Source organism: Chrysemys picta, chromosome 18 (assembly GCF_011386835.1).
Source record: "Chrysemys picta bellii isolate R12L10 chromosome 18, ASM1138683v2, whole genome shotgun sequence".
NCBI lineage: Eukaryota > Metazoa > Chordata > Testudines > Emydidae > Chrysemys > Chrysemys picta.
This window is the reverse complement of record NC_088808.1, coordinates 26,473,277-26,496,331: the sequence shown is the minus strand read 5'-3', so window position 1 is coordinate 26,496,331 and position 23,055 is coordinate 26,473,277. Positions and strand designations below refer to the sequence as shown.

General features: G+C 39.0%; 1 protein-coding gene across 17 annotated transcripts in view; it reads left to right on the top strand.

The window, feature by feature from the left end:
- GARNL3 (GTPase activating Rap/RanGAP domain like 3) overlaps window positions 1–23,055 on the top strand; it is a 207,732-nt gene that overhangs the window by 38,803 nt on the left and 145,874 nt on the right. For 15 of the 17 annotated variants that reach the window (XR_006175434.2, XR_010593743.1, XM_042854464.2 and 12 more), the window contains 2 exons: window positions 2,723–2,792; window positions 17,799–17,873. Coding sequence is in view for 13 of the 17 variants with exons in the window: in XM_042854464.2 (XP_042710398.1) it covers window positions 2,723–2,792; window positions 17,799–17,873 (145 nt within the window). In the remaining 4 variants the exon portion in view is untranslated. Of the gene's footprint in view, window positions 1–174; window positions 259–2,722; window positions 2,793–17,798; window positions 17,874–23,055 lie in introns of all 17 variants that reach the window. The other 2 variants (XM_065572721.1, XM_065572722.1) reach the window with 1 other exon arrangement.

Here is a 23,055-nt window from a genome sequence, read left to right as displayed (position 1 = left end):
CATGGCAGCTTTGAGTGGTCCTTGGGAACAATGAGGCCACTTGCTCTTTTCAACCACTATAAGATAGGATTTCTCCATTCCATCCCTGTTTGCACAACACACCAATGAAATGTGGTCCATAGCTTTATTTTTTTTCTTCCCCCTCTTGCAAACCCTTCTTTCATCATGCTACAGCCTCTGTCGGGAAAGCCCAGTAGAAGAGACCAGGTTCATCAGCACTCAAGATGTCATGCGGCTGGAACTTCTTTAGAATGCTGGGTAAGGTGTCCATCCTCCATTCAGTAGTCACCAGAAGATCAGTGTCTTCTTTCTTGCTATGCTCTTTTTGTTGAACGACAGTGTGGTGGGCTTTCCATTGAATGAGCCAGCCATCTGAAGGGTTGAACTCCTTCCCCTGCTCTGCTGCCAGCTGACTAGCTTTATTTCTGCTTTGGTTTGGAGAGTTGAGCACCTTGGCCAAGCTTATGCTGAAACCAGAGTTACAGGGTTTCACGGACATCTGCCTCCTTTCCATTGTGTTGATGCTTGCAGCCTTGGTTTGTGCTGCTTCTATGCTCCTGTAAAATGTTAGGGCTGTTCTTCAGAATCGGTCAAACACTTGACTTTGAGATACCAAATTTTTTGGCTACATGCGCTTGCTTAGCACTGGGCTCACATAGGGGCTCCAGAACCCAAACTTTATTGGTGAAAGATAGGTCCAAGCATTTGGAGGCTATGGTACGCAGCAGAAGTGTTGAGCTGTGTTCTTAGAGCCAGGAAATTGATTACAGATAGGAACTCTACTCTAAAAAAGTTGCTAATAAGCGGCATGCCTGTTGCCAGTAACTGAGTCCTATTAACATTCATAATGGGATGGGATTGGTTCCTGACAGTGTATTGCCAGTAATTGGAAGTTGCTATTATCAGTATTGCTATAAAGTGGAATCTACTGTAATTTATTTTAAAGCCTTAGTTATATGTAATATAATACAGTATAATCATTGCATGTGGGATAATCTGTTTATATTCATTTGTGTGGTAAGTGGTAAACATTTTAAAAGTGTGTAAATCTCACTTTCAAACATGATGTAGGTGTTTTTGAAAATCCTATCCAAGATCTGAATTATGTCCATAGAACTCAGTTCTCTTATCCAGTTTTCCATACTTAACTAAAGAATTTAGCGTTTTCTTTTTCTGTCTGGGGTGTGTGTGTGTGTGATTTATATAAGTAGGTGGTGGATGAATAGATATAGATTACATGATGGAGTGGTGTAATGTGAAGGTTGTGTTGGCATGACTTTGGGATGGCAACTCTATCCATCAGCAGCTTATAATTGTGTAATGCGGGTCATCTCAAATGAGTACCAGTAATGCTTCATTGTATTTTCTGTATAATCCTTAGGTTTGAGAGAAAGTATTTTAGAATTATTTTGGCAAGTTTAAAAATTTTTCTTAGAGCTGTTTCATTTGTATTTTTCCACCTAAATTTATGCTGCCTTGAGTCCAACCACACAGAAGTCAAAAGAAAAGAAAATAATAACTAAGGCATTTTAAATACCTGTAAATACAACCAAAAATAGCTTTTCTATATTAAAAATTGTAATTTTAAATCTTGGTACCTTTGGTTTCTGTAGGGCTGAAGCAAGTGCTCCGAGTCTTACTGAAAGCTAAGAAACTCTCCTTCCATACAGTTAAAGCGGCAGTTTCTACCATTGATATTTCCAAAGATATCTAAAAGGATATCTGTTCTTGGTATGTGACTGACTGTTGCCCATGTTACATGAAAGCAATTTTTTGAGGAAAATATTTTTGTAGCAAGTTGAAAAAATCTATATAATAGTAGTGACTGTTGGAAGCTAGTGGTAGGTTTGGGTTGTCAGAAAAAGTGCTGGGGAGATTGACTAGTAGACAGAGTGCAGGTCAGGCAGTCAAAGTTTTATACTAAATTACAGCCTTGCCTTTTTTAGATGGTATTTCTAACATGGATATCACCACTATATATGTGGGACCAAAGTGTACTATAGGTATTGAGAGAGAAAAATGTATTTGCCACTTGTTCTAGGTATACCAAACCCATAAATTGATATACATTATACACATACGAAATAACTGTTTGAATGCACATGTATGCACCCACACACATTTAACTTGGGGCTAGACTTCCAGTTATTCTGAATGAGAATTTTATTTTTGTCACTAAAGCCTAGAGGAGGAGGAAACTATAAACTAATTATTGTTTTTTTAAAAACTTCAGAAGTAAAATCATTGTATTTTTCTTTTCTATGAGTATTTAGGACAAATAAAGAGATTCTCCTATAAGAAAGTTAATTACAGCATACCACGTGTCAGCAAATATAGCTCATGTAGGCTGTCCTGTTCTATGCGTTAAGTTTACTGCAGGGTTTCTTTTCCCTTAGGTTAGGCAGAGATCTCAAATGCAATTTATAATCACCATCCACCCTGGAGCTCTCAGTTGATCACATAATGACTAAATATTTAATTTAATAATGTTTTTTTTCTTCCGAACAAGCTCAGGCATTTCATTCTCTTTCAGGGTAATATGAAAGCTAGACTGCAATGGCTGCTAGAGGTTGTGCATGTTGTAAGGAGGGTTCCCTGCAGTGATGAGCTTATGCACCGCAAACCTTGTTCAGCAGGAATGATTTTTGTCAATGGTAGCTGAGTATTGCAGGAGCTTTAGGGCCAGTTAACTATGTCTACTGATGAAGCATTTCTGTTCCAGCTCTGTCTCCGAAGACTTGGGCTGTAGACGTGGAGAGTTCAGTAGAAAGCATTATGGATCTGTGGAGCTGGTAAGTTTGTATAGACCATTCCATGATTCTCAATTGATTTGAATTTTAGCAGCTTGTAATGCAGAGCTTGTGGGAATCTGTTTTTGTTTATGTGCAGGTGAAATATCACAAAAGCATCACAAATAGCCTGGAAAAATAAGGTTCTTAGGTTGAGTTTGAAAATTATAATGTCTTAAATCTATTTTGAAGTGGATATTTAATATCTTTGCTTGCAGACCTTTCACTCTAATCTAAATCTTCTCTGTTGAAAAATAGTGTGTATCTAGCATTCCCCCCCCCAAAAAAAAGCCTATTTTGTTGATATTAATTGGAGGTTGACAAAAGAGCAGCACTATGTTTTTTTTATAACTGATTGATATTTTGTGTATGTGTGTTTATTAGTGGGGTGGGGTGGAGAGGCTGACATTAAAAATGGAGGTATAATTTTATTATTGAAAAATCTTTGCCCAAAAAATCCATGCTAATTTATTTTGTTCAAGATTTTTCTTCAAATCTAGGCATGAAGTGAACATTTTTACTTCTTAATGAAGGAAGAACTTGGATACTGCATAAATTAACAGTGTACCAGTTATTGAAACACTGTCATTGACTATAGATAGCTAGAATGAAATTGTCCAAGTTGATACAGGGAAACTGAGGGGAGGGGAAGAGGGAGAAGCTGTATTTTTACTCTTAATATAGGAAGGAATCTGGAATATTTTATTAGATAGCACTGTGATTTCAAGGTAGTAGAAAGTGTATTAATTGATAAGAATGCCGATTGTGTACACTGGTAAATTATTGTTCAGCAGTACAATTGTGAGAAGACCAAGGATCAGATTTTTATAAACACAAACACACACACACACACACACGTATTTTCTATACTAATTCAAGGTATTCTCTCTGGTGATTAATAATAAAAGAAATAATCATAAGAGGGCAAATGAACTGTTGTCTGCTCAACAGACAGTTTGCACCCTACTGAAAGTATGTAGGTTATTATTTGAAATAACTATGTGCAATTTTTTATTCATACAGTAAAAAGTACAGTAAATTAGGACAAGTGGCCTTAATTTTTGGTTTGTTTGTTCTTTATCTGTTTGACATTTTGGAAAAATCTACTTGTGGTATCACATATGGGTAGAAGCTAAATTTTCTTCTGTCACAATCATAACTCTGGCTACTATTTTGGTGATGAGGTGATGGTGTTCACAGTAATTGTGAATTTTAATAAAGTTTGTGACCCCCCCACAGTGGTCACTCCTGTGGCCCCAGTTCCCTGCTCTGGGCACTGCAACCTGGCCCATGTGGTGACAGCGCCACTCAGGTTTGGCATGTCTTCTCATCTGTAGATGAAGATGGGGCGGATGTGCCAAACCTGAGTGGAGTGGCAACCTAATGCGCAGAGTTACAATGCTTGGAGCAGGGAGACAGGTCCAGCCCATGGGACAGGAGCTGCCATTGTGAGGTGAGAGTGGAGTGGGTTTGCTCTTCTGTCCTTCCAGTCCCCTGAGGCCTCCCCTCCTTGGTGGGGTGGACTTGCTCTCTAGTCTCCCCTCTTCTCCGGGGTTGGCTTGCTCTCCAACACCCCTCTGGGAGCCTTCCCTCCTCGCTGGGCTGGGCTGCTCTTCAACATGCCTTTTCCCACAACCCTCTGCTATGAACTTTCCATGACTGTGGATTTTTTTCCCAGCACCTGTGCTATGAAATGGACTAAATTGTGTATGACAAAATCGTAGCTTCAGTCATATTTTTTCGATCTTTTCTACTTAGTAAATATCAGTTTCCCTAACATTAGGTTTTAATGTTAAATAATGGCAGACATGGAGCTGAAATTGAGGGGACAATTTCGGCTGTCATGAAATGTGGTTTAACTTTTCCACTTATTAAAATCCCTGTAATTCTTCAGGCTTTTAAAAACAAAATATTGAATCAATGCTTTTTTTCCCTGAGCCTGTTCACTGCTTGAACAATTTTATTTTCTGCTGGGGATTTCCACCCTTAGTGCAACAAAGCCTGATCTACCCTAGAATTTCTCCCTAAATTACCACTGGTGCATCTACATCAGTGGTAGCAATAACAGGAGATTTTGTGTAGACAAGGCACCAGCAGCTGCTGGTGTTTTTACTTATATGCGTTCTTGTCCTTATCTGATCACGGTTTGCATATTGTATTTTAATCCAGTTACTTATAAGCATTTGTTCTCACAAAATTCTTCTGAGGTAAATAGTATTATATCAATTTTGTTGATGAGTAAACTGAGGTATAGAGGAGAAGTGACTTGCTCTAGGCTGCACAGTGAGTCATTGGCAGAGCTGGAAATGGAGCCCAGCACCCTTGACTCCCAGTCCTCTACTCTAAATGCAGCACACACTGCCTTTCTGTACATACGCACCACACATCTCCAAATTTATTAGTTACTTAAATAACATACATATTAAATAGGCTTTAGTCTGGATGTCATCATGGAAATTTGGCAAGTCTGATTTAAGAGTCTCGTGAGTTACAATTTCATAAAATGTTTAAATAGTCAAAACAACTTTTACAGTTGATTGATATACTCTAGTTCAATCACAACTTATTGAGCTTGATGCAGTAATAACTTGATGAAAATGTATGTCGTAAGTTATGTGGTAGGTTGGACTGGTCCCTTCTGGCCTTAAATCTATGAATACATGAATTTATAAAAAGCAGTTTTTAATGATCCAAAAAATGAATGAAAAATAAATCAATTGAAGTAGGAAGGGAAGTAAAGGCAAATTATAACCAAAATAATCTTCTTGTAACTGATTTTAATTGTTTTCTTATTTCTTATTTAGAAATCCTTAGACATAGGCTGAAGAACTCTAGTGATCAGCTTGATTCCTCCTTAATATGTTCAGAGAATAAATTACTTATATGTATACATCAGATTTTAATATGCATCCAATACAGTATTTCTGAGTACATGTACTATATTTAGAATAACATGCTGCTCATTTAAAAATCAGATTCCTTCCACCTCCTAAATCTATCTATCTATCTATCTATATTAGGGCTGTTGATTAATTATAGTTAACTTATGCGATTAACTCAAAAAATTAATTGTGATTAATCGCAGTTTTAATCGCATTGGTAAACAATAGAATAACAATTGAAATGTATTAAATATTTTTGGATGTTCTTCTATGTTTTCAAATATATTGATGTCAGTTACAACAGAGAATACAAAGTGTACACTGCTCACTTTATATTATTATTTTTATTACAAATATTTGCACTGTAAAAATGATAAACAAAAGAAACCATATTTTTCAATTCACCTCACACAAGTACCGTAGTGCAGTCTCTTTATCATGAAAGTGCAACTTGCAAATGTAGACTTTTTTGTTACAAAATTGCACTCAAAAACAAAACAATGCAAAACTTCAGAGCCTACAAGTCCACTCAGTCTTACTTCTCATTCTGCCAATCGCTAAGACAAATAATTTTGTTTACATTTATGGGAGATAATGCTGCCCACTTCTTATTTACAATGTCACCAGAAAGTGAGAACAGGTGTTTGCATGGGACTTTTGTAGCTGTCATTGGAAGGTATTTACATGCCAGATACGCTAAACATTTGTATGCCTCTTCATGCATCAGCCACCATTCCAGAGGATGTGCTTCCATGCTGATGACACTTGTTAAAGAAATAATGCACTAATTAAATTAGTGACTGAACTGCTTGTAGGAGAATTGTTTGTCTCCGGCTCTATTTTACCCATATTCTGCCATATATTTCATGTTATGGTAGTCTCGGATGATGACTAAGCATATGTTCATATTAAGAGTGCTTTTGCTGCAGATTTGACAAAACGCAAAGAAGGTACTAATGTGAGATTTCTAAAGATAGCTACAGCACTCAACCCAAGGTTTAAGAATCTGAAGTGCCTTCCAAAATCTGAGAGGGATGAGATGTGGAGCATGCTTCCAGAAGCTGTAAAAGAGCAACACTCCGACGTGGAAACTACAGAATCCGAACCCTCCAAAAAAGAAAATCAACCTCCTGCTGGTGGCATCTGACCCAGATGATGAAAATGCACATGCATCAGTCCACACTGCTTTGGATTGTTATTGAGCTGAACCCGTCATCAGCATGGACGCATGTCCTCTGGAATGGTGGTTGAAGCATGAAGGAACATATGAATCTTTAGCGCATCTGGCATGTAAATAACTTGCGATGCCGACTACAACAGTGCCATGAGAAAACAAGTTCTCACTTTCAGGTGATGTGAACAAGAAGCGGGCAGCATTAACTCCTGCAAATGTAAACAAACTTGTTTGTCTGAGCGATTGGATGAACAAGAAATAGGACTGAGTGGACTTGTAGGCTCTAAAGTTTTACACTGCTTTATTTTTTAATGAAGTTATTTTTTTGTACATATGTCTCCATTTGTAAGTTCAACTTTCATGATAAAGAGATTGCACTACAGTACTTGTATTAGGTGAATTGAAAAATACTATTTCTTTTGTTTTTTACAGTGCAAATATTTGTAATCAAAACTAAATATAAAGTGAGCACTGTATACTTTGTAGTCTGTTATAATTGAAATCAATATATTTGAAAATGTAAAAAAATCCAAAACTATTTAAATAAATGGTATTCTATGATTGTTTAACAGTGCGATTAATCGTGACTAATTTTTTAATTGTGCGATTAATCGCGACGAATTTTTTTAATCGCTTGACAGCTTTAATATATGTGTGCGTGTGTATATATATTGTGAGATAGATATAGATCTCTCTCTCTCTCTCTCTCTCTCTCTCTCTCTCTCAATATTTGTTCCCCACTCAAGTGAACACTGGAATAAAAGAGATGGCCTTTGTGCTGTGTCCTTGTGTTGGCTCACTGCAGGCTAACGACAACACCATTCATTGGGATAGGATGCCTCCATCTGTGCCCATAACTGAGTTGGGTATGTAGATTCCAGAAATCCTACCATTCAGCACCTCCCCTTAGAGGTTACGGGTTTTTCTTTTCTCCAGGGAAATCTGGATGGAATTATCAAGACAACAGCACTCTAACAAAACCAATATTTATTATAAACAGAGAGAAAATGGAGTTTTTAAAAAATGGCTTGCCTAACATATTTAGATTTATACTTCTCATACACTAAATTAGATACAGCTTTTTTTCTTAGTTGCAGAGAAAAAAAGCAAGTGAATAGCTTACCTCCTGTGAAAGCAATGAAGTCTCTGACTCCTCTGATGAGCCTGTCAGCATCACTTGTTGTCCAGAAATAAAGGTCTCCCTTCCTCCCTCAGCCTCTCTTCCCCACACCACCTAACCCAAGGAAGTGATCCCTGCTTTCTAAACCAATTTTTATCAGATACAACTATACACACGTGTGCGCACACAAAATGGGGGAACATATATGTACATGAACATGCCTTATCCTGCTGAAGAGTGACTCATTAGTGATGATTAGCTTCCCTTTCAGAGGCCTAACAAAATACTTCAAAACCTACCTTTCAGAGACCATGTTGTCTGTTGGTATCTATTTTTGGTCAAGCCTTTTGTTAAACCTCTGAGAGGCAGGTTTTTTCCTTTTGTCATGAATTCTGGATAGGTCCCCAGACCCTCTTTCACAACTTTTAATAACAAATTAGCGGTGGGATTTTCAAAAGTGCTCAGTGTTGGCCGTATACTGCTTACACATGGAGTACTTCTGAAAATTCCATGCTTTAACTCGGAAACCAGCATGTAAAGCAAATTCTAGCCATAGACCCTCCGCTGTTCCATGTGCAAAGTGGACTTCTTTGACCTTGCCTTCTTCAGTATGAACATAGAGCAGTGTGTACATATAACAGAAAATAGCCTACAAAACTACATTGCACACACAATTCTTCTCCGAGGGAGAGTATGAAAGGGAGAATGAACTACAGGTGACAGATATTAACTACATCACTTAATGTACTACTGAAAGGTGCTTAGATACCACGGTGATGAAGACAGGAGAAGAACCTATATAGAATTACATACAGAAAATACATTGAAAGACCATTAAGTTGCAGAGTCAACAAAAGCAGTCAGAAGCTAGAAAATGCCAATATTAAGGTTGCATATGCCACTTTAATATGGTCTCCCTTGTGTATATGCATTTTGATACAGATTTTTAATTATATGAAGACATATTATTTTTCCACAGAACCTCTGCCTCATTTAGTGCACAGGGTGGATGGGGCTCACTGAGTGAGCAGTTTATTGAGTATTTAATCCTAATCAATGTGTGGCCCCATATGTTATTTACTGCATGATGTTCAAAATTTGCTTTAAATACAGAATTATTAATTTTCTCATAGCTTTTCTGTGACTTGTCACTGTAGTATTTGAGTGTTTCACAAACATAAATTCATTTATCTCCTCGAGAAACACACCTGCTCAATGATGATTCCCTCTTTACAGTTACATTTTGAGACCTATCAGTTTTAGTTTTTAATCCATTTAATGTGTGCCCTGTTGATTTTGTATTGTTCAAGTTTTTTATTCAAAAAGTTGTGTGGTACCCAGTCTAATGCCTTACAGAAGTTTAAGTATATTACCTGAACACTGTTACCTTTATTAACCAAATTGTTATCCTGTCAAAGTAACCTGATATCTCTTTTTTTATAGGATTTATTTTTTATTAACTTGTAAAGCTTTGTATATGGTTTAAGCTTGTGGAAATCTACTGGAGGGCTTCTTAAAGGAAATAATAATTAAATACATGGAGTTACATGGAAAATTGTATGAAATTCAACATGGGTTTACCAGAAGTAGATCATGCCAGACTAACTTGATGTGTTTGTTTGATGAGATTAGATCTACTGCATTTCCCTAACTGTATTTCAGCAGAGCATTTGATACCATATAATCTGGGAAATTAGTAGTGAAGATGGGGATTAATACAAGAATTGTAAAATGGGTAGGGAACTGGCTAAAGGGGAGAGAACAACTGGTTGTACTGAAAGGAGATCTGTCAGACTGCTGGGAGGTTACTGGTGGAGTTCCTCAAGGATCGGTCTTGGAACTAATCTTTTAAAATAATTTTATGATGTTGGCACAAAAAACAGGCATGTGCTACTGAAATTTGGTGATGGCACAAACTGGGGAAGTCTTGTCAATAGAGAGGAGGATCAGAATATTGTACAGGAAGAACTGGATGACCTAGAGGACTGGAGTAATAGAAATAGGATGAAATTTTATAGTACAAAGTATAAGTTTGTGCACTTAGGGACTAGTAACAGAAGTTTCTGCTATAAACTATGGGGTTTTTAGTTACAAATAACAAAGGAGGAGGGAGACCTGAGCTTATTACTTAAGTACTATGAGTCACCAGTGTGGTGCAGCTGTGAACAAGGCAAATACTAGCAGGAAAAAAAGGACCGCTCCTGGGCCCCAGTTTGGAGTGGGTGCCCCATCCTGCCTTATAGATTCATAGATTCTAGGACTGGAAGGGACCTCGAGAGGTCATCGAGTCCAGTCCCCTGCCCGCATGGCAGGACCAAATACTGTCTAGACCATCCTTTCACTAACTCTGATTTCTTCTGACCACCAGCAAATAGACTTTATTGAGCAGAAGCTCAGAAGTTGCTATTTCATGAGTGGTTAGTAATTTATGTTTGATTTAACTTTTATCCAAAATAAGCTAACAGAAAGCTATGAGAAAATTAATAAAACTGGGTCTCTTTTACGGTCTGCTACCATTATAGGTTTTCCCTTCTAGTGAGAGAATGGTATGGTAGATCTCAAATCAATGAAGACTACACTCAGAAAGACCTCAGGACTACTGGAATATGTTGCTCAAACAGTTTCCCTTTTGTTTCTACGGCCTGTCCCTCCCTTCTCACATTTATCCCCAGACTACTTCTCCTTGTCCAGATCTATTTCGCCCCCAACAAACTTCTATTAATTGAACTCTCTGAACTTTGCACTTTTAGAGAGAGATAAGGGATTGACTCTATGTACACAAATTTGCAGAGGGACAATAGGGTTGAAGTCTGTTATTTCTCACCTCTATATATTATTTATTTAAAAACATTTTTGCTGTTAACAAGCATGTTATCTCTGGAGACACAAACCCAAAGTTTGAGAACTGCAAAACTAAGCATCTTTGATGGTATCTTCTAGACTGAGCACTGAGTCCCATTGGGTAGATAGAAAGATTAACCTAAATAATCTATACAGAAACCCCTGAAACCCTATAAAATTGGGTCCTTAGTCCATGAACTGTTGGAACTAATTTACAAAACTTTTCTTAAACATTACATGAATATATTGTCTCAGACTATAGAATTAGAATTTATAATCCCTGTTCCATGATGAGATATCTTTGAGCTGTAATGTATCTTAATTAAAACTATCTTTTGATAGTTTTTTCCTCAAAAAGCATTTTATCAAAAAATCCGATTTAAATTAAAAATATTGGATATATTTTTTTATTTTTTAAAAATCATTGATTTTTATCCACCCTGGTTGCTCATGTCCATTCCATTACCCGCCCTTCTGTCGGAGTTGTTGGCAAAAAGGAACTGAGAGGGCGTGGGCTGGCAATGCCTGATATACCGCGGCGTGGGCGTGGCATGCTAGAGGGCGCTACAGCCAGCCCTACGGGTACTGCTAAAGCAAAAATCTCCAGCCGCACCCATGGGCGCGCGCGCACACCTACAGTGGAATGGACATGAGCAACACATCTCAAAGAACAACAGTTACGAAAGGTAGGTAATCGTTTTTTCTTCCAATTATAAAGAATCAGACATATTACTCCCCAGGGCAATGAATATTTCAGATCTTACCCAAATACATGCTTACAGCCAATTTTAATAACTAAATCTAAGATGTATTAATAAAAGGAAAAAGAAAGAAGAGAGTTATGAATGGTTAAAAGATCAATATACATACAAATTACTTTCAGTATTTATAGATCAGGATCATAGCAGTGATGTTATCTGCTAGCTTGTAAAAGTCTCTCTGGAATCAGTTCAGTGGGTTACAGTCCAATAGGCAGTTCAGGGGTAGAGTCTGTTAGATGTTTTTCAATGAAAGTTCCAGAATAATCCAGGCAACTACCTGTAGATCTCTGTCCTATGGCTTAGAGCTCCCCTGTTAAAGTTTAAGTAGACCTGAGATGCCAGGATCAGGCCCGAGGCTTCCTTTATAGTTGAAGTAGGTTGGGCACTGACAGGCAACTCCACCATGTGGGCTTTGATGAAAGCGAGCTGATGGTTTGTGATCTCTATTTAGTGGGTCCTTTCTCAGACAATACTTTTAGCAATAGCCATTCAAACTATTAAGATAGTTCACAGGTGGCTTACTATGTGGAATTACAAGCTTTGAGGAGAAATTAGGACAATAATACTATTACACCAGAAGTCCCATCTAAATGATAATATCCCCGTTTAATCTCCAAGTCAATAGAATACAGTAAAGAAGCATAAGACAGGAACAGGATTTAGCATCTACAAGCTAATTAGATCACATGGTTAGATTTCTAATAGGATGCAGGTAAACACAGATACATTTGGCACTTACTCTTTGATTCTCTAACACTACAGGCAAATGAGTTAGATTCTAGTCTACTTAACATGGCTTTGATAACTATCTACAAGGAAAGACTCTGTTTACCATTGCAATATCCTTTTGAGATGTCCTCAAGGGTTGCTTACAGGTCACTGAACTTGTTGATTGTTTAACCTTAACTGGCCCAGTATTACAAGGTAATTCTATGCATATAAATAGGAAATATTTCTGAACTTTGATGTATAAGAGGTAACCCACAATTTGCTCAGCACTTGATTACTTACTAGAGGGAAAGAATTCAGAATTGTCAGTTTCTTCATTTCAGACCCATTTTGTGCCTAATTTAGCCATTCACTTACTTATTCAGGAAACATCACTGTTTTTAATCATTATGTTAGGCATTTCCTCAAGGAGCTTTGGCATCAGTACCTCATAAAAACCAATAGGGAATACAAGATCAGTTCAAGGGTTATTCAACTGGATAAAACTGTACCTAAGCTGCCTCAGAGACAATAGGACCTCTAGTGCACAGAGGTTATTTAGAACCCATTCAATCAAACGTGTAAACATTCCCATGGCTTCTTTCCAATGTATCCGTAGCCAAGATTTGTAAGGCTGTCACTTAGAATTCAATTCATATATTTACTCGGTGCTACTCTTTGTACTCTGGAGCCGCGTCATCCACTCATTTTGGCAGGATGAAAACATTTTTGAGGGAGTAAAAAAGCTTGCTTAACAGAATTTGCGTTCCCTGATTACACTGCTTCTAGAGCAGGGAGGCAACCTATGGCATGCATGCCGAAGGCGGCACGCAAGCTGATTTTCAGTGGTACTCTCACTGCCCGGGTCCTGGCCACCTGTCTGGGGGGCTCTGCATTTTACTTTAATTTTAAATGAAGCTTCTTAAATACCTTAAACCTTTTTTAAACACCTTTTTAAAAACCTTATTTACTTTACATGCAACAATAGTTTAGTTATATATTATAGACTTATAGAAAGAGAACTTTTAAAAACTTTAAAATACATTACTGGCACGCAAAACCTTAAATCAGAGTGAATAAATGAAGACTCGGCACAGCACTTCTGAAAGGTTGCCGACCCCTGTTCTAGAGATTCAGAGTGCCCCGCTTCTGTGGAATGTCTGTAGCTAATGTAGATGAAGCAGTGAGGACACTCATAAAGGCAATTCTATAACTGTAGTTGGAACTGTGAGTCAGTATGTTTGAGTCCTACACTGAAACTGCTTTGAATGGTTCTGGGATCATGAAGCAGGACACCAACTCCGACAATGTGAATCTGCAAAGGTTTCTAATTGCTGAAAAGTTTTAGGTCATGAATCATGTAACTAGCATGGGAGCAAGTATCTAAATTTATAGATTGATAGGTTCCAAGGCCAGAAGAGACCACTATTTTCATATAGTCTGACCTCATGCATAACACAGGCCATAGTCCCCCTCCCCCCCCCCAATTTTTTTCCTATAGCCTATTTTCTATAAATACATCCAGTTTTGATTAACAAATTCAGTGATGGAGAGTACACTATGACCCTTGGTAAATTGTTCCAATGGTTAATTACTCTTTCTGTTAAAAATTTACACCTTATTTCCAGTCTGAATTTGTCTAGTTTCAGCTTGCAGCAATTGGATCTTGTTATACCTTTCTCTGCTAGACTGAATAGCTCATTATTAAATATTTATTCCCCATGTAAATACTTAGAGACTGTAATCAAACCACCCCTTAACCTTCTCGTTGCTCAGCTAAATAAATTGAGCTCCTTGAGTCTGTCACTATAAGGCATGTTTTCCAATCCTTTAATTATTCTTGTGGCTCTTCTCTGAAGCCTCACCAATTTATCAACATCCTTCTTGAATTGTGGACACTGAATTGGGCACAGTATTCCAGCAGCAGTCACACCAGTGTGCCTAAAAGAGGAATAGTACCTCTCTACTCCTACACAAGATTTCCCTGTTTATGCATCCAAGGATAACATTAACCCTTTTGGCCACAGTGTCACAATGGGAGTTTAAACTCAGCTGATAATCTACCACAGCCCCAAATCTTTTTGAGTCATTGCTTTCCAGGATAGAGTCCTCCATCCTGTAAATATGACCTGCATTCTTTGTTCCTAGATATGTACATTTACTTTTAGCATTATTAAAACACATACTATTTGCCTGTGCCCGGTTTACCAACCGATCCAGGTTGTTCTGTATCAAAGGCCTGCTCTCTTCATTATTTACTGCTCCCCCACTTTTTGTGTCATCTGCAAACTTTATCAATGATGATTTTGTTTTCTTTGAGGTCATTGATAAAAATGTTTAATAGTGTAAGGCCAAGAAGAGCTGATCCTGTGGAACCCGACTAGAGAAACACCCCTCGATTCCATATTTACAATTACATTTTGAGACCTGTCCGTTAGCCCATTTTTAATCCATTTAATGTGCTATGTTAATCAAAATATCATGTGTTATCAAGTCAAATTCCTTACAGAGGTCTAAGTATATTGCATCAATGCTATTACTTGCCACTCTTACCACTGTTTCTACGGAAATATGCACGACTCTGCTGCTAACATGCCACAAGTGACTTAGAATAGGGAGGTTCACAACCGCCTAAAGAGAAAAATATTGTTGTCAGAAGTATCTAGAGGAATGAGGCAAAACCACATTATTTAAATATCCAATAAATCTGAATGCATCCAGAGTTCTCAGCGGAGTGTCTGCTTCCCCTAGAATTGGCTACATGTGGTCCCACCCACCAGAAAAACACTTTATTTTAATGTCTATCTATTGACTATGAATAATGCCAATTATTGTGGTTGCTTTATTAAGAGTTAAACTTGGGCCTATTGCATAGTGCTCTGCCACTTCCTCCTGCAGTAGTATATGTGATGTTACACCCCGTATTCTTTATAGAAATATTGTTATAATATGAATATGACATAACTAAAATATGCTTTATGTAAGATAGGTTGTGTTGGGTATCATTGGAAAGGTTATGATTTACGGAATGTGTTTATCCAATTTGTATGCATGTATCATTTCTGTATCAGAAGTTAGGAATATTGTCTATGTAACAATTCAGGGTGGATTTGATTTAAATCATGATTTAAATCATTAGTCAGGAAGACTCAATTTAATTGTGGATTTCTACATAAAAGTGCATTCTTGTTAGTTGTTATAACCTTAATACATATTCTTCACAACTCAGAGATAGATGTGGGTTTCATTTTTAGAAGGTAGACACTATACATTTTTAAAGTGATTTATTTTGAAAACTTTTCAGATTAGTTTTACAGCTATATCAGAAAATGAATGATTGTTTGGTAATTTCATTTACCAAAGCTAATTGAAGCAGATATTTATGAAGTCATTGGGAGGTGAACTATCTCCAGTTCAACAGGTTAATCGTTAATATTTGGAGGATTTTCTTGCCATGCTGTTATTAGGAGGAGAACATCACCAGACAGACATTTAAATTGTTTTATTTAACTAGAACAGCAACGTTATGTATTCTGAATTTTTTTCAACAGCAAACATATCATATTTTAACAAAACAAGCATATGAATTTTAGAATTTAGTTAAACATTCAAGTTTGTTTTTGTTAAAATTGTTTTTTAAAAAAACAAACTTTAAAAAAAACAACAACAACCGATTTTGCTGTTAACAAGCATGTTATCTCTGGAGACACAAATCCACAGTTTGAGAACTGCCAAACTAAGCATCTCTGATGGTATCTTCTAGACTGAGCACTGAGTCCCATTGGGTAGATAGAAAGATTAACCTAAATAATCGATACAGAAGCCCCTGGAACCTCACAAGACTGGGTCCCGAGTCCATGAACTATTGGAACTCATTTACAAAACTTTTCTTAAACATAACATGAATATATTGTCTCATACTATAGAATTAGAATTTATAATCTGTATTCCATGATGAGATATCTTTGAACTTCAATGTATCTTAATTAATACTATCTTTAGTTAGGTGTTTTCCTCAGAAATCTGATTTAAATAAAAAAAACTGATTTTTTTTATTTATTTTTTAAAAAATCATTCATTTTTATCCACCCTATAACAGTTACAACCATGTGTGTACTTGGGAAATGCCCACCACACATTAAGCAACCAGCCTTAATGGGCCATTAGGAAAAGACAATTAGTCTTCGAAGATGTGGATTTCCTATCTTCCCTGGAGTTCCTTCCTGTGGACATTGCAAATAAACCTTGTTTCCTGGTTGCTTTGATACTGCGGGGTCAGGTGATAAGGTCACCTGGTACAAAATACCACTTTGGATACTGCTGGTACTTTTCTGCTGGAAACAAAGGCTTCCCGCCTTATGTACATTCTATTTAAGGCTGGGAAGGAAGGCATTCAGGACTCTCCTCCTTTGCCTGCCCAGGAAGGAAGACTCATAAAACACCTGAAGGGAAAGGCATGGTTGAGTCCAGGCTGAGACAGGGGTCCAGTCTGTAAAGAGAAATAACTGGAACTCTAAGCTACAGAAACTCTGCAGCTTGACTAAAACAACATTTAGGGTGAGAAATTACATTTTGTGACCTGTTTCTTGAGTGTATTAAGTTTAGTATGCATGTTTTGTTTTATTTGCTCAGTAATCTGCTTTGTTGTGTTTGCTGTCCTTTATAATCACTTTAAAATGTACCTTTTGTAGTTATTAGTTTATTCCAAAATCCAGTTTGTGCGATTCAAAAAGCTGTGCATATCTATTTCCACATTGAGGGAGAGGGCCAATTTTTACGAGCTTGCACTGTGCAGCTCTTGCTATACAGTGCAAGACAATACTATTTTGGGTTTATACTCCAAAGGAGGTGTGCATGTGACTGCTGGCCATTCTTCTAGCTAAATCTTCCCACATGGAGCTGATTTCAGTCTGTCTGCAGCTTGGTGTGGCCTTACCTGTGTGTGTGCTGGAGAAGGCTTGAGAGCCTAGCACAGCAAAAACAAGGTGAGGAAACCCATGCTGGTGGAAAGGGTGGACTCAGTGAGACCCCAGCACATCAGGTGGTGCCCCAGGAGGGCGGTTCAGCCCGTCACAGTATGCATGTGTCATGGTCCAGGCAGCCTAGTTTTCTCTCCTTATGTAAAACTGTCTTCTGGTAATCAGTTAGTGAAATTGCATCTCTCATAGTCGAGGCCTCTCAGTATTGAGCCTGCATGTCAGTGAAGCCAAAATTTGAGACCCAAAAAACTTGTAATTTGTAGTGGGCAAGCCACTCCAGGAGGTGAACACAAGAGCCCCTCCCCTGCGTGAGTCCTTATAGCTACAATGAATTAATTTCTGGTGGAAGTTGTCTTTTGTTGGCCAAACTGATAATTATTACTCTGAGTTCAGCTTATCTTTGAGGGACAGGGGAAGGACGGGTTGCACACCTCTGGCTAAGATGGTGGAAGCCAAACTGAGCTGATTTGTTGTTTAATTTCTGATTAGGTGGAGGCTTTTGAAGTCAGAACTTGTATCTCTAACTTTTACTCTTTTTTCACAGCTTATATCTAGTGATGCTGATGGAGCCATTCAAAGAGCTGGACGTTTCCGAGTGGAAAACGGATCGTCTGATGAGGTAAGGAAAAGCCCCTGTTTAGATCTATTGCCTTTTCCTATTCAAAGATCAATCAATTAAATAACAGCATTTTCAATTTCTGAAGTGTTGTATCAGAAGATTAGGGTTGGAAGAGACCTCAGGAGGTCATTAATTCAATATACAAGGTTGATATTGTGGAAGCAGGGAAAGAAAGAGAGTGTTTAAGTGCAGCCATTTAAGTGGGCATTGTCAGAGCACTTTCCTCTCAGAAGCGTTCATGGATATGTCTGGTTCCTCTCAGTCTTCCAACTCTAAAAATAGATATTTGATATAGTGAAGGAAAACCTAGCTTTACACTGTAGAATATAAATTGGTGAACTTGGGGCAGAAAAGGGCCCCTTACCAATCATTTCACAATTAGCTGCATACATTACTGCGGGGAGGGTGGGAGTTTGTTGAAGCATCTGATGTAAACGTGTATCAGAGTCATATTGCAGGATTGGATGATCTAAGTGACTAATAATCTGATCCAGTATAGTTGTATGTGTGTAATGTAGAATCTTAGAAATTATGTTCTTGATATAAAATTCTTTCCCTACATTTTTGAGACGAGATATAGAATCCTGATCAAGGTATAATCCTACTTCCAGCTCTGCTACTTCTATCCCCAGACTTTCTCATGTGAGTCAGTATATTTAATTTAAAATGCATATATTTTACATCAGCCTGGCTGGCCACGTGTGACACATCATGGGCAATCTAAATTCAAAACTCAAGCTAGATCCTTCCTTCCTAGTAGGGGCTGGGAGTGGTGCAGAGACAGCTTCCATGTTGCTTTGCAGAATCCTTCCCTCTTTTCCTTAAAAATTTCAGGATCAGAGCGGATAGATTCTGGAGGGAATTGTGTCCAGGCCCTGCTTGTTCTGAAGAAAGGTGGCCTAATATGGGGATGTTAAAGGACGAGTTGAGGAAAGAAAGAAAACAAGGGTGTTTAAATCTTTCAGACCATTTGAACAGGTTCTGTTATAATCCCGTGACTTTACCCCAGCCCTGCCCTTCATGTTGGTCCCACGTGGACAACCATTCTCTTTATCAACCCCAACCTGAGGCACCACAGTGCCATCACCCAACATTGCCTCAATACAGGATTTAAGTGCTGCAGCGGGCATTATATTAGCTATCTACACCTAGTGGAATATTGACCTCTATAATAATTTTCATTTTTGAAGTGACAGGGGCATTGGGATTAAAGACTATTGAGAATCTTAAATTTAAATTACAGCCCACTATTTCTCTCCTTTTACCAAGATTAGCTTATGTCTCCTTTCCAGGAGTACATAGTTTAAACTTTACACAGTCTGGTGTTTAACAGGAGAAAGTTGTTTGATACCTTAAATTACAATAGCATTTTGGTATCCCATTTAAAAGTATTACAAGAAAAAATTAAATGCAGTGCTTCATCTCATCAGTGCATGTCAAAGTATTGGGTAATGTGATTATGTTGTAGAAGCAGTGATGGCTGGAAGATTGCCGCTTCTTGATGTGGTGGTGTGCAGCTTCTTTGTTCTTTGTAGTTGTAGTATTGCTGCTGTGTGCTTGGTTGTATAGATGAAATGAATAGGCTGACTGAGAGTGCAAGAGTTAAGACAGTAGTCCAAGGGTGTGCCTACATCGCAATGTAAGCCCAGGCTCAGACTCCGTTTTCAACCCAAATCCCCTTCATCTACACACAAGCTGTCTGACTCAGCTCCAGGTCCCAGGATTCTACAGGAATAGAGGATTTGAACTTGGGCCCCACAGGGACTCGGGTCCAAACTCCATCATTTTGCAGTATGGACGCAGCTTGGGCCCAGGTCTGTCAGACTTGGGTCCTGAGAGTCTGCCACTGCTATCCCACAATCGCATGGGATGGTGTCCTTTCTATCCTAAGACTGGCCTGCTGACTCCCAGGAAACAGAAGTTACCCCTCTGATGCAAGTACAGCTGCTCGACATTTAATCTTTCCTTTTTATTCTGACTGCTGAGCTGCAAGCAAAGTGAACCTCTCTTGCGTTTGTAGTAGTTACTGACACAAAGAACTCCTTTGTCAATTGTGCTGCTAGCTGGTCATAGGGGCACAGACAGATTTTGGTTAATCTCTGGTGCAAGGCAAGCAAACAGTTCAACCTTAGCAAGAGGTCCTGGCTTCAGCTATTGGGGTTTCTGAGGGAAGTCCAAAATACAGTTGCGGGACCTTCCTTTCGACAGATCGAAGCTGTTTGCAGAAAAGACTGATGAGTCTCTATATACCTTAAAAGACTCAAGGGCCGCGTTGCGTTCTCTGCAAATTTACACGCCTGCACAGAAAAGAAAGTTCAGTAAGTCCCAGGTAGTGCAGAGATCTTGTCCTGCTCAGTTTCCTGCCAGAGATATTACAAACCCCAATGTAAGAGGCAACGGTTCCAGAAGAGGAGACCATCTACCTCTGAGGCATTGACCTCACCACTGACAACTGAGAAACATCAATTTTGATGGGGTGGTCAAAGTGCTTGTTACCATTCCCATTAATACCTACTGCAACCATTTGCTTGTCTCCCTTACTTCAATGAACATCTCTTTCACTTCTGCCAAGATGATTTCAACAAGAAATTCCATCGACTTTATTTCACTCCCGCCATCCAACCCCACTTCCCTATATGTCTTCAGGGACCCCTCTCATGAGCACCTTCTATGACAGGAAATAGGCTCTCTCCTGAATTAGGGTGCTATAGAACCAGTTCGTACATAACACAGAGAGAAGGAGTTTTATTCCAGATACTTCCTGGTTCCAAAAAAGAATGGCACTTGGAGACCCATTCTAGATCTAAGATTACTCAACAGATTTGTAAAGGTTCAGAAGTTTAGGGTGGTAACTCTTGTAGCAATAATTCCCTTACTGGACCAATGGGATTGGTTCTCAACCCCTGACCTCCAGGACACTTACTTTTATATAGTGATTTACCTCTCCCATAGAAGGTTCCTCCACTTTTCTCTGGAGAAAGAGCATTTCCAAGAGAGGATGCTCCCATTTGGTCTCTCCTCAGCACCAGCGTGTTCTCAAAAGTTCTCTCAGTGGTGGCTGCTCAAGGGATTCTCCTACAACTAATCCTTGTTGGCCACTCAAAGGACCATAGATCTATTTTTCAGACTGGGACTGTAGTTAAACATCCAAAAGTCTACCCTAACCGCCATACAAAGTTTGGATGTCATAGAAGCCTACTTGGATGCAATAGCGGCCAAAGCATTCCTCCCTCTGCACAGGTTCATAGTCTTATCCAACTTAGTCACTAGAGTCCAGATCAGACCACAAACATTGGCCAGAAACTGTCTCGAGCTGTTGGGGCATATGGCAGTTGGTGTTTTTGTGATAAGCCACGTGAGACTTCACATGCTCGACCTCCAGGGGTGGCTCAGAACTGTTTATTTGGTGAACAAACACAGTTGGAACAAACTACTCTCAGTGCCTTTCATTGTGGAAAAAATCCTTCGACTGGTTGGAAGGACCTTCAAAATGTTTGCACAGGGGTCCCTTTTGCTCAACCATTTTCAACGCTAATAATAACAACAGATGCCTCCTTATTGGGATGGGGAGCCCGTCTAGACACTCACACTGCTCAAGGCAGGTGGTCATCTCTTGAATCTATTCTGCACATCAGCTTACTGGAACTCAGAGCAGTCAGAAATGCCTGTCTCCTTTTCCTTCCACTGATCAGGGACAAATATATGAAGATCATGGTAGACAACATGTCAAACATGTTCTTGCATCCCCTTGACAGTTGATATAGATCACCTTCCCTCTGTGCCAAAGCAGTGAGGCTCTTGAATTGGTGATTTGAAGTCAGACCAACATCTCAGCAGCTTACACCTCAGCAGAGGTGTGCAAAAATTCACAGCAGATACCCTCAGCAGGCATTTCTCACAAGATCATGAATGGGAGTTAGATCCCATGCCACTCCACTACATATTTTGAGGCTCGGGTATCCTGCAGATAGTCTAGTTGGCACGGTAAAGAGCAAGAAGTGCTCCAGTTCTGCTTGAGAGGCGGACTAGGTTGGCGCTCCTTGGGAGATGTCTTCTTCCTTCACTTGACTCCTGTATGCATTCCCCCAGCTCCCTTGATATCCAAAATATTGATCAAAGTAAGGAAAGACAAGGCCAGCCGTAGTTCCGACATGGCCGAGACAAACATAGTTCCTTTACCTCACCAAGCTTGCTATGGGTTGACTGATCACTCTCAGGACCATCCCCATCTTCTCTATCTGGATGCCGGTCAAAGGCTTTACTCCAGCCTTGAGGTTCTTTGAGTCAAGGCATGGCTAATTGGTTTGCAGGACTAGAAACATCAATCTGTTCTGAAGATGTAAAGAGAGTGCTATTATATAGTAGGAAACAATCCACCCCTAATACCTGCCTACAGATGTGGATGAGATTCAGTCACTGCTGTGACTGACATCTTTCACCTAATTCCTCTCTGCTGTCAGATATACCAGATTACATTTTTGATCTAAAAATGACGTGGTTGTCTCTGAGCTCCGTTAGAGTACACTTGGCAGCTATTACAGCCTTCCATTCTATGGTGGAGGGTTTTTTCATGCTGAGTCATCCTGCAATGATGATATTTCCTCAGTGGACTGGGAAACCTCTTTCCACAAGTCACATGCCCTACTCCAGTTTGGGACATCAACTGGGTGCTTACATGCCTTATGAGGCCCCTCCTTTTGAAAGTATGGCTACCTGCTCCCTCCTTTCTCATAGCCATTACTTCTGCTTGAAGAGTGGGAGAGAGAGGGGCTCTGATGGCATAGCCTCCATTCACAGTATTTTTTAAGGATAAGGTCACATTACAACCATACCTCAAGTTCCTACCAAAGGTATCCTTGGATGTCCACATAAACCAACCTATCTACATTCCATTTTTCCCCTAAAGCACATCTGAATAAGGGAAATATGTGGCATTACGTACACTCAATGTCAGAAGGGCATTAGCCTTTGACCTAGACAGGACTAAACCCTCCAGAAAATCTCCCGGATTATTTCTTTCCATTGCGGACAGAATTGGATCTCCAGTTTCCAAGCAAAGACTCTCTAGATGGATATCTGGTTCCATTACCTGTTATCAGTCTCATGATCTGTATCCTCCTCCTAGAGTATTAACTCACTTCAAAAGATCCCTTTCTACTTCGATAGCTTTCCTTAGGAACAT